Below are 11,989 nucleotides of genomic sequence, written 5' to 3'. Positions count from 1 at the left end.
TAGTGCAGCTTTTGACACAATAGACCATTCCATTCTATTAGACAGGCTTGAAAAACTAGTAGGAGTGACAGGTAAAGCTCTTTCGTGGTTCAAATCTTACCTTAGTGATCGCTTTGAGTTTGTTAATGTAAATGGTGAACCATCAGCTCTCACAAGAGTAAAGTATGGTGTTCCACAGGGCTCTGTCTTAGGACCCATATTATTTACCTTATGTATGCTACCACTTGGTACCATCATTAGAAAACATGGCATCAGTTTCCACTGCTATGCCGATGATACACAATTGTATATTTCAGCTAAACCAGAAGACAAAATTGAACTTAATAAGATAGAGGACTGTGTCAAAGACATTAAAGACTGGATGTCAAGTAACTTCCTCTTACTAAACTCGGACAAAACAGAAGTTCTTCTTCTTGGTCCAAAAGCTGCTAGGAATAATCTGCCTACGTTTACTCTTAATCTCAAGAGTTTCTCAATTGCACCAGGCACATCTGTAAAAAGCCTTGGTGTCACGATCGGTCCCGATCTGCCCTTCTATAAGCATATTACCAGTATTACCAGAATAGCTTTCCTCCACCTTCGTAACATTGCTAAATTAAGAAATGCACTGTCACTACAGGATGCAGAAACGTTAGTTCACGCCTTTATCACGTCCAGGTTAGATTACTGTAACGCTCTGCTTTCTGGTTGTTCCAGCCAAAACCTTAACAAGCTTTAGTTAGTCCAGAAATTTGGACTATTTGGAAATTTGGAAATTTGACCACATTAGCCCAATTTTGCGTACCTTACATTGGTTGCCAGTTAAATTCCGCATTGAGTACAAAATTCTTCTACTGACATATAAAGCTTTGAATGGCCTTGCTCCTCAGTACCTCAGTGACCTTATTTCCTATTATCAACCGACACGCCAACTTAGATCACAAGGTGCTGCTCATTATTAGTACCCAGAATAAATAAAGTAAGGTCAGGGGGAGGAGCCTTTTCATATAAAGCCCCCCAGCTTTGGAATAGCCTACCAGTCAGTGTTCGGGACTCAGACACAGCCTCCATCTTTAAGTCTAGGCTAAAAACTTACCTGTTTAGTCGACTTTGGTTAATTAGTTTTCCTGTTTGAAAAAGGTGCAGATCTGGGACAGAGAGTCCTATGGTAAGCTGGGAATGTTGGTTCTGAACTAACTATCTGTCCCCCTCTTCCCCCCCCCCTCTCTTTCCCTGAGCTGAACAGCTGCCCGTCCCAAGAGGATCTGATGTGAACACCACTCAATCATGTCCCAGGGGGATCTGATGTGGCCGGTGCACTGTACAGAAGTGTAAAACTGTATCCACTTATACTGTTTTGTGTCTGTGCTGTTATCCGGTGTCGACCAGAGGAGGATGGGTTCCCCTTTTGAGTCTGGTTCCTCTCGAGGTTTCTTCCTCCTGTTGAGGGAGTTTTTCCTTGCCACTGTGGCCGAGGCTTGCTCACTGAGGGCGTGGACCCGGATTCTCTGTAAAGTTGCTTTGTGACAACAACTGTTGTAAAAGGCGCTATATAAATAAATTTGACTTGACTTGACTTTAGGTTTGCAGAAGAGTGTAGAAAGCTAGACCCCAAATATATTAGTCCATTCAAAATTTTGAAAAAAAAGCTAAATGATGATCAGCTAGACTTGCATTTTTGTTATTATGTCTCATGTTCATTCCATGTCTCCTTTCCTTTGGTATTTGCCCCTTGCCTGTTTCTGGTTATAGATGTTCCCTTTGTTAGATTTACACTTGTCTCTGGTTTTGGCCATCATTACCTGTTTTAGGACTATTGATTCATCCTTTTGAGATCCCTTTGAAATGTTAGAGTGTCTCACAACTAATTAGCTTAACTGGCAACAGGTCAGTAACATGCAGGGTGGGGATAGCTACTGAAAAATGAGTGGTTAGCTACTTTGTAGCTACTTCCCCAAAATTTGTAGCTAGCTACAATTTAGCTACATTTCCAGAAAACAGTAGTGGCTACTTTTTAGCTACTTTCAAAGCACGATTGTCAGAATGTTCGTGAATCTCCAACTGACACACCAAACAGGCCCAACTGAAAGTGTGAACAAGACACTGCATTTAATCATGTGCCAGAAAGAAACATACAATTGAAAAGCTGCAAATATACAAATAGATCACCAAAAAGTAAGTTTAAAGGTAACCAACAATCAAAATTACACAACCAAAGGTGTGATATCCAACAAAAATTTAGACTAAAGGCAAAGTCAATCATTCCAGGTTTTTCCTAACAAAAATCAACAAAAATAACTGAATACAAACCAGAGAATTTTGTGCAAAGTGTTGTCAACTGTTGAAATAAAACTGCTCCAATTTAAACATTTCAGCAAGATACACCGATCCAGAGAAATCTCTGTATGCATGATACTAAGCCAAAAAACAATATTGGCTGACCTTGATCTTCGGGCCCTCAGGTTGGCACTGCATTTAAAATAGACACGATTGTGTAATGGAAATCACTGCAAGGGCTCATTATCTGAGATCACAGTTAGTCAATGCTTCCACAAAAGCAAGTTAAAACTCAAATATGCAAAGAAGAAACCATATATACAGTCCAGAAACACTGCCACCTTCTCTGAGTCCAAACTCATTTGAAATGTATGGAGACAAAGTAGAAAAGTGTTCTGTGGTCTGGCAAATCAAAATTTGAAATTTTTTTTTGGATGTATTCTTTGGGCTAGAGAGGAGAGGGACCATCCGGCTTGTTATCAGCTCACAGTTCAAAAGCCAGCATCTATGATGGTCTGGGGGTGTATTAGTGCACATAGCAATGGGTGACATGCAGATCTGTGAAGGCACGATTAATGGTGAAAGATACATACAAGTTTTGGGCAACATGTGCTGCCATCCAGAGGATCTTTTTCAGTAAAGGACTTTATTTCAGCAAGAAAATGCTAAACCAGATTTTTCTTAGTTTTAACATTTGATATTTTGTCTTTGCCCTATTTTCTATTAAATATAAAGTTAAAATTATTTGCACATCATTACATTCTGTTTTAATTTACATTTTGCAAAGCATACCAACTTTTTTTCAGAAATGGGGTTGTATTTAATTTTATACTAAATTTGTAACATATAACATTAAATAATAAAATGATATAGAATTGAGTAAAAGATCAATTAGATCCTCAATGAACAGATTTTATTTAAACACATACAGCCATGGTTTTCAACCTGTGGGCATTGCCCGAGACAAAGGAAATACAGCACTGAATATGTAGTGTGAGAACTGAAAATGAGTAACTTCACTCTGTACTGTTTGCTCAGAGGCCTTTTTTTAAAATCAAGCTTTGAAACCCTGAAAACTGAAAACAGTTTACGCCGTCACTCAGAGACTAAACACAGTGAATATGTTTCTTAACCTGTTAAACTGAGACAGAATTTCATTTGCAGCTTTCCTCACTTCAGCCTGACATCCCATACTTGGTTTCTATATCAGCCTTCTCATTATGTGTGGCAGAAAACTTTTGCTGTTGTTTGTGTGGACCATGAGTTGTTTAAGTTTAGGAACCTCTGATGCAGATAAGGAACTGTTTAGTTCTGTTTATTCTGGTTTTGTTCATATTCAGTAATAATTCAAAGTAATAAAAATCCAGCTACCTCAGACAGAGGCATCAGCTGGTCTTGACAACAATTTCCAGAGTCCACCTTATCCTGAGACCAAGACAAGACAGAGACGAGATTGAGCCAGAGACCTCTAGTTTATAGTTTCCAGACCAGACTCGAGACAGAGACCAGACTCAAGTACTACAACATGGCTCTGATCATTATCAGGAATTTTATTGCATTTCCAGCAAATGTGTGCTCGGTTGACTTTGGAAGTGTTCTAGGCATGACATCTACCTGACAACCTATATTACTGAAACATGTAGATATCAATAATGATGACGGCTCATGAGGATGCTTGTGATTGCTGATCAAAATTTGTGTGATAATATTTTCCTGCATGTTGCTCTTTTTTGGCACTGCAATGGCCTAGTGGTCAGGAACTTTGCGGGATTAGCATTAGCTAGTATAGGAACATAGTGATAATATGCACTATGGTAATGTTTTGCTCATGTTTCCAATAAAAAGTTGTAGATATACAGCCTAGAATTCTACTTAAGCCAACAGAGATTGTTAGTTAGCCAGTCACACTGCAGTTTCGAGCTGGTAAAAGCTGAGGTCTATGTGTCACTTCCTGATTAGCTTCTTGTGCAGTTGAACACACAAGACTGAGCTTACACTAATCTCTGGAATGTCATGCAAATAACTATAAATAGAAATGGAAAATCTATGTATGGAAAATCAATGTTTTCTATATGTGTGTGCTTTTTACAAATATAACCAATTTTACATGTCTATGTCTTAAAAATTCTGAATAAAAATGTAAGTTAAAAAAAGGTTTCACAAGACATTTGCCATGCCAAATTCTATTCCTATTTTTACATTAAGAATATAAACATTTTACTTAAAAATATTTATTTTAAGAAAAAAAATGATTATAATTATTTTTTCATTGACTTTTACATGTCTATGATTTATTTTTACCCACACAAAAATAATATACTGTTATATGTGTTTCAGTGACATGATGAAGGCTTCAGAGGGGCCAAGTTCAAAAGCATTGAACCACAGACATTGTATTGACATAATTTTCATTCCGGACAGGGTCTGTCAGGCATAACATATCCACCCTAGTAATACAGATATAAACAATACATATATATAAAGCAAATATGAACAATAAATAACAATAAAACTTATTTTAATTTACAATATTTAGATAGATAGATAGATAGAGATAGATAAATAGATACTTTATTGATCCCGAAGGAAATTTAGCAGCCAGTAGCAGTCACACAACACAGGACAATAATAATAATAAGGGTGACACAATAAAAAAGGAAGAATATATATTAAAAAAATCCTATCTACAGGCATATATACAAATAGAATAAGATCTATAACCTGAAATGCAAAAGGCAGTGCAATAATGACTGTACAAGGAGGCACAGTAACGGCATATAATGACAATAGTGAATAAATATGTGCATATATTGGTACTATTTACTGATTAAGTCCTCAGCTAACAAATATGTTCAAAATGTTTTCCGTGTAGTAATATATTAAATATGTTCCGAACACCTTTTTCTTTGCTGTAGTACTGAGGGTGCATGCACCAGGCACCGATAAAGCCAGCTGGGGTCCTCACATACAGTTTTACTGCTATGTGAAAGACAGGAGACAACAAGTGGTCACTACTCACACTGGCCCAGAACAAACAACACAAGGTGCATGACCACAAACAAAAGATAAGTACAAACAAATGTTTAATTTAAACCTAGACTTGTATGTTTTGTCTTCTTAAATGGGCTTAGTTTGAGATGGCATTCTGTGCATGTGAATTGGTTGAGAGTGTAGCTGCTACTTTAGCTATTACTGTATAAATTCAGTTGCGAAAAAAGGAGGCCATAACTTATTCTGTCAAAATTTTATTTATTAGAGCAAATATGTGGAGATACAATGAACATCTCAAGAATCTGTCAGAATTTTGAAAGGCACAAACTTCACAACAACATAAAGAAATACATGTCTTAGAAAAATCAATGTATATTTTATTGTGAAGTATTTGCATATGTACATAATAGTGCAAACATAATTAAATATGAAATATTAAATTAAATTATTTTAAATAATTGTAAATAATAATTTTTTAAATAATTGAACTGCATAAATTGTATGCAGAAAGAGGCATTGAGCAGAACCCAGAAAGCAGTATTTGGAGATATGTCTCAAAGTCAAGGATGCCAGTGAGGTAGGCTGAAATTTATAAAAGAATTGTAAGAATATTAGACACAGCTTTGACTCGGCAAGATGCTGTAGCACCAAAATGTATAGTGTATATAAATGTATAGTGAGGTGAAAAAAGTATTTTGACAGGTTTGTATTCATTTTTAACCCCTCAGAATCCCAGGTTTATTACATACTAGGGCTTATTATTCAGTAACTACAGGGATTTCAATGCAAACTGGCTGAGCTATTCTTAGGTTATAGAAGTGTGTAATAAAACTTTGGCCCTGGCCATTTAAGAGGTTAATACATTTCCAGTGCAGTTATCCACTTTAGATGTACCACATAATGTCTTCTGACTTTGCACATGTTACATTACAGCTTTGAGAAGATCTTAACTAGCCAGATTATTGTTCATTTGTCATATCATGATGCTCCCATTTCTGTACTTCATTGTGTGTATAGTTTTCCTTAGATCATACCTTTTCTTTCTTGAAACATGATGAGCTGAATTGAATTTTTTTTTCTTTTAACGTAACAGTACATCAGTCCAATTTTATTTATTTTTTTTTGAGTTTTGTGTGAAGTGTAGAAATAGAGATGACTGAGGTTCAGTTCATTGCTTATTGTTCTTTGTTTAAAGGTCACTCCTGCTGCTTTCATTTCATTCAGCAGCTCTTTCAGTGACGGCTGGCTTTGCTCTTACCTTCCTTATCACTACTGTCAATATCATGTTCATTTTCATTCAGACTGATTGAAGTAAAATTAGTGTTGTGGTTTTGGTAAAGTTCAATTTAAAAGTATTAATCATTGGTGTAAAACGGATTAAGAATCAACATCAATGTAAATCGTTTTAGGCTGTCCCCTGTCAGAATCAGTAGGGCGGCAGTAGTACTTTAGAAATGGAGCTAGGAGGAAGAAATTGGTTAGCCTTCCTAAAAAGCTGCTCAAGTGGCTTAAGACAGTTCAGTAAAAGTTTGAAGCTTCATCTGCCTGCATCTGTGCAAATCTTTGTATTTTTGGTCAGAAGATACCACAATCAGATTGGAAAGTTGATTCAGTTCAGTTAAAAGTGATGCTAAAATGCAGATTTTGTCCAATGATTAACTATTACCTGGAAATATATTAATTATGCGATTTATTGCAACTGCATTTACTTAACATCATAGGTTGCAATCAGCTTAACTCACACTATCATGTTCAGTGTCATATGTCTAATGTCCAGTTCCAGTCTGCCCACTGCATAACTGTAACCACATCATCAAATCATGAGCTAAGTGTCTGATTACATCCTTACTAGCTAGCGATTAGATCAAAGCTTCATTTCATTTTAGCTGAAGTATATGTTTATTAAAGCACAATAAAAAACAATTCTTTTTAATGTTTCTGAACTATAACATTATGTCAGTCTTGTCAGCAACTTGCATTGTTGGGTATAAGTTGGTCTATGTTTTTGATGTATATGTTTTCCATGTTGGCTAGTTTTCTCACAGTCGCAATATAATTTTGAGAGAAGCAAGTCAGCTTAATATTGTAACAGGTGATTTTACATTTTTCAGTTTTAGTTGACACTGACATTCTTTTTCAGACAGATATTATGACTGAGAAACCAGGATCAAAGGGGAAATGCAGCAAGATAATTCAATTGAATAATAAAAGCTTATATTGTTAGCTTTTTTCTAGCCTATAACAACAACAACAACAACAATAATAATAATAATAATAATAATAATAATAAATTTATACTGCACTTTTCATTTTGTTTACAAAATCCTAAACCTGCCTCAGCTGAATGAAGTGGTCTGGAAGGGTTATAACATATCAATAGAAAAGTACGACATGCCAGAGCTAGACCATTAACTTTAAATGCCATTAACAAGATTTTGTAGTCAAAGCAGAACTGAACAGGAGGTCAGTGTAAATTGAACAAAACCGGAATTATATGCTTAAACTTTCATTTTCTGGTTAACACACAGGCTACTGCAGTCTGAACTACTTGGAGCTTTTGGTTGAAATGAAAAAGGATAAAATCTTCCACCTTATTCCAACAAAGACCTTGGTTAGTGTTTACATTTTTAAGTATATTAATTAACTACAGAATAAAGAAATGAGATGTTTTCTGACTTTATAGGAAAGGCAATCCGAAATTTTGTGGAAGTGCTGTGTCTCCTCAGAAAAATATTGTCATTACATAGAACATTACATGAAAATCTCCTGACAGCTAATATTTCCTTTTTATAGGTAGTAACCCCAAACTGTGGGTTTGGGTCTAAAATAACTACCTAATGAATATGTTTGACAAAATGTAAAGTGGCCATAAAAGTTATTTTAAAAGAAGAGGTGTGCTGGAAAATAACTAAAATTACACACAGTTCTGCAGTAAAGGTGTGTTTAGTAGGCCACAAGAAATGATTTATTTAACAAATTAAATAATCTGTTATCCATGTCATCTGTAAAAAAGCATCTGTAATCCATGTCATCTGTACTACATACATCTCCTACTTATAGGAGTCTGTTGCTGACAGGAGTCAAGGTGTGGAGTATTGATAAACCTTGATCATCTTACTCTGATAAGTTGTCATATAAATAAAAGAAAACTTTTAGCTACCCAAGTATTGCAACTGCACAATATGGATTTATAGACTTACATAATTACTTATGTGTGTAAATGTATAAGTAAGTGTAAATTAATGTAACTGTACAGCACAGTTTTACAACATATACAATATAAATTGTTGTATAAATGTAATGAGGAAGAAAACAAAAATTGAAATAAAATCTCAGCTTGCCAAAATGTCTAGACTAGTGGCTCTATGTTAAGAATAGAAACAGTAAGTAAACAACTGACATAACAAGTGACATAACTGACATAACAAGTGACATAACAAATGATTATTTCTCACATGAGGCCAATTTACAGTGACTTTAATTCCTTGTTGTTATTGTAGAGCTCACTTTGGTTCGTTTGTAGAGTACTTTAATAGACTGCAATACCTCCTCTGTGTTTAGTGTATATATGATGGGATTTAACATGGGTGGAATGGTTTGTGACAAAGCAGTATTGATTATCCTGACATTTGTATTTACAGATGTTATACGACCTGCAGTGTAAACACCAATAATTGGTAGATAAAACATGGCCACTAATATGACATGAGAGGTGCAGGTTTTCAAAGCTTTGACTTGTTCTACCCCATGCAAGATCTTCTGTAATGCAAAACCAATACAAACATATGAGAGAGCTATTAGGAACAATGGAATGTAAAGCAGTGTAGAAGTACAGAGAATGCCAATTATGGAATTTATGGAGTTATCATTACATGCTAATTTATAAACAGGGCCATGTTCACAGTAATAGCTGTTAACTGTAGTAGATCTACAGAAAGTCAATCTGGTAACTAGAGCTACCATTAGAGTAATGACACTCAAAGAGAGAATCCACATAGCACCGATAATCAAAACCATTGCTGTTTTGGTGACAATTGCATGATACCTTAGTGGAAAACATATAGCAATTAGCCTGTCATAGGCCATAGCAAGCAGAGTAAGAGACTGCAGGGTCATAAAGACATAAACAAAAAACATGTTTGCAAGACAGGCTTCATAAGATATGTACTGATTCTCAAACAGAAACATGTCCAGAAGCTTTGGAATGAGAGCAGAGCTTCCACACAGATCAGACAAGGCCAGGTTGAATACAGCTATATATTTAGCAGTGTGTAAGCTGCGTGCCAGGTATATGATGCCTATTATAAAAGAATTCCCCAAAACAGTCACTGCATACACAAAGCATAGAAACATGTAATAGTATCTAGCATGTGGAACATTGTAAAGTCCACTGATGTAAAAGCTGGAGGGACGAATAAATGTTGAATTTATTGATGACATTGACTGCAAGAAAGTCAAGTTAGCAGCCGTCTGGTGTCAAAACACCTGTGAGAAGAAATGGTTTGCATTATTTCGTAATTCAAAATTCATAAATTACATGTTGCTGAAACACCTTAAATTAATTTTCGTGTCAAAAAGTTTGTATGAATAAAATCTTTGCAATGCAATAACAATCAACAATTAATCCTCCTTGTACCAGGGGAATGAGGTCACTATTGCTAGTGTAGCAGTTGCCCCACTGATACAGTACCTTCTGCAGTTAAAAATGAATGCCAGCATATCTGTGATCACCACCTATATTTATGTTTGGTCTCTGGTGATATCATTCCCTACAGCACTGCTCTTCAATAGAAGTTTAAATACAAAAAAGACCAGTCTCTGCATAGAGTTTTACTGCCACATTTGTAACTGAGAACACAAGCGAGGTAACTCATTAAGTTATTCATCTCAGAAATATCAGGAACTTTACTGCATTTCCAAAATGTGCAGAAATTATGCTGCACTGAAATATAATTGCTTTCCAATCACTGTTCTCTGCTGAACTCAGAGGCATTGTTGAAATTAATTTTGTACGCTACTATGTGAAGTTGACTGAAGGCAGATTTTAGCTAGATATTTATATGTCTTGACTTCTATAATGTTCTAAGCGTAAAATAACCTATATGACTGAGACATGTACAATAGAAGTGGAAAAAATTACTTGTTATATTGCATGCAATTTGTTTTGGTCTGGGGTGCTAATATTTAGGATCATTCCATGCCAAGACATACACTTCCATGAAAAAATGTGCCCCATTAGTGCTGAATCTCATCTTGAAAATTGAGTTCAGCTGCTTACAGAATGAAGCAGTCACAGACTGAACTGAGCTGAAATATTAACAGGTAAAAAAAAAAGATGCAAGGAATAATATTTCACTTTACATAATCAGGTTTAATGTTAATAAATGGTAATAAATATTCAAGAATTTGATTTCCTTAAAGTATGTACAATACCCCCTCTGTGGGGAGACTCCATTTGGACCTGCCCTGTTTTGCATTGGCTCACTCCAGTTTCTTTTGATTGTTTCACTGTGTTTTACTGTTGCTTTGTTTACTGGTTTTTGCTAAACGGATCTGCCTTTTGTGTACCTGCCTGCCTGTTTTTGACCTCTGCATGTGATAACTATGAGCATTGGATTTGCCCTGATAAAGCCTCTCAATGCATGCAGTCTGCCTACATGCCTCATTCATTAAAGAAAACTTTGCCAACCAAGGTTGGCTGCCACCAAGCCCAGGGCTTCACCGTCTGTCCTTCCTAAGAAGTTGGATGACTCACTGGAGAGGTTCTGAAAGTTTGTGGTGAGTGTCTGTCCTATGCAAGACATTAAAGTTGCAGTTTCTTTACTACAAGGGCATGGCTAAGAGTCTGAGATCTATATGTGGTTTCTTTGGGACGAAGCTACTCCGTAAGCTACAACTAATCAGGTGCCATCTTCCTCGTCCCAATCTGCTGCTCCTCCAGCTCTGCTGCTCTGTTCCTTGCCAGACTGCTCCTCCAGGGCAAACTCCTATGCAGGCTTTTAGGACAACTTCTCTGGTGCTGGCTCCCAGAGTTGCTCCTCCAGTGCCAGGCCAAAAGATTGCTTCCCGGTGCTTTTCTGGCTAGTGCTTCTGGCCTCTGCGGCTGACCCCATCCCTGGCCCACATCCTGACCTAGGCTGTGTCCCTGGCACTTATCTTGACCCAGTTCGTTTCACTCCATTGTTGGTAGCAGCAAAATCCTGTCCCCTTTGTTGACCTGTTTGCTGGACTCTCCTCCCCTCTGGACTATCTGTTTTGGCCATGTTTCTTCATGGCCAAGGCTTGCCCTGTCTCTTGCTCCGGGAGCCGTGCTTAAGGGAGAGCCCTGTCACAATGTCTCCCTCCTCTGAGGAGACTCCACTTAGGCCTACTCTATTTTGCATTAGCTCATTCCAGCTCCAGCCCCACCTTGGCTTCCCCTACAGAATTAGCACATGTACTCTTCCATTTTTAATTGACTCAAGCTCTGTCCACTATTAACCACACACCTGCTGCTCTTTTATGGGTATTATCACTCCTATATATAGTTGAAATCATAAGTTTACATACACAAAAGCCACATTCATTTAAACTCAGTTTTTCACAATTCTTAATATTTATTCCTATGTAGGTCAGTCAGGATCACTACTATATTTTAAGAATGTGAAATGTCAGAATAATACTAGAGACAATGATTTATTTCAGACTTTATTTCATCACTTTCCCAGAGGCTCAGAAGCTTACATACACATGGTTAGTATTT

At 36.6% G+C, this 11,989-nt stretch overlaps 1 protein-coding gene across 1 annotated transcript; it reads right to left on the bottom strand.

The window, feature by feature from the left end:
- Nucleotides 1-8,724: 8,724 nt before the first annotated feature.
- LOC118800832 (olfactory receptor 1-like) lies at nt 8,725-9,708 on the bottom strand. Its single transcript, XM_036560975.1, has one exon. It carries the CDS (start codon nt 9,685-9,687, stop codon nt 8,725-8,727), a length of 963 nt encoding a protein of 320 aa, XP_036416868.1. The 5' UTR covers nt 9,688-9,708.
- Nucleotides 9,709-11,989: the final 2,281 nt, after the last annotated feature.

The sequence above is a fragment of the Colossoma macropomum genome, unplaced genomic scaffold, assembly GCF_904425465.1.
Source record: "Colossoma macropomum unplaced genomic scaffold, Colossoma_macropomum, whole genome shotgun sequence".
NCBI lineage: Eukaryota > Metazoa > Chordata > Actinopteri > Characiformes > Serrasalmidae > Colossoma > Colossoma macropomum.
The sequence above is the reverse complement of the archived record's forward strand: the minus strand, read 5'-3'. Positions and strand labels throughout refer to the sequence as shown.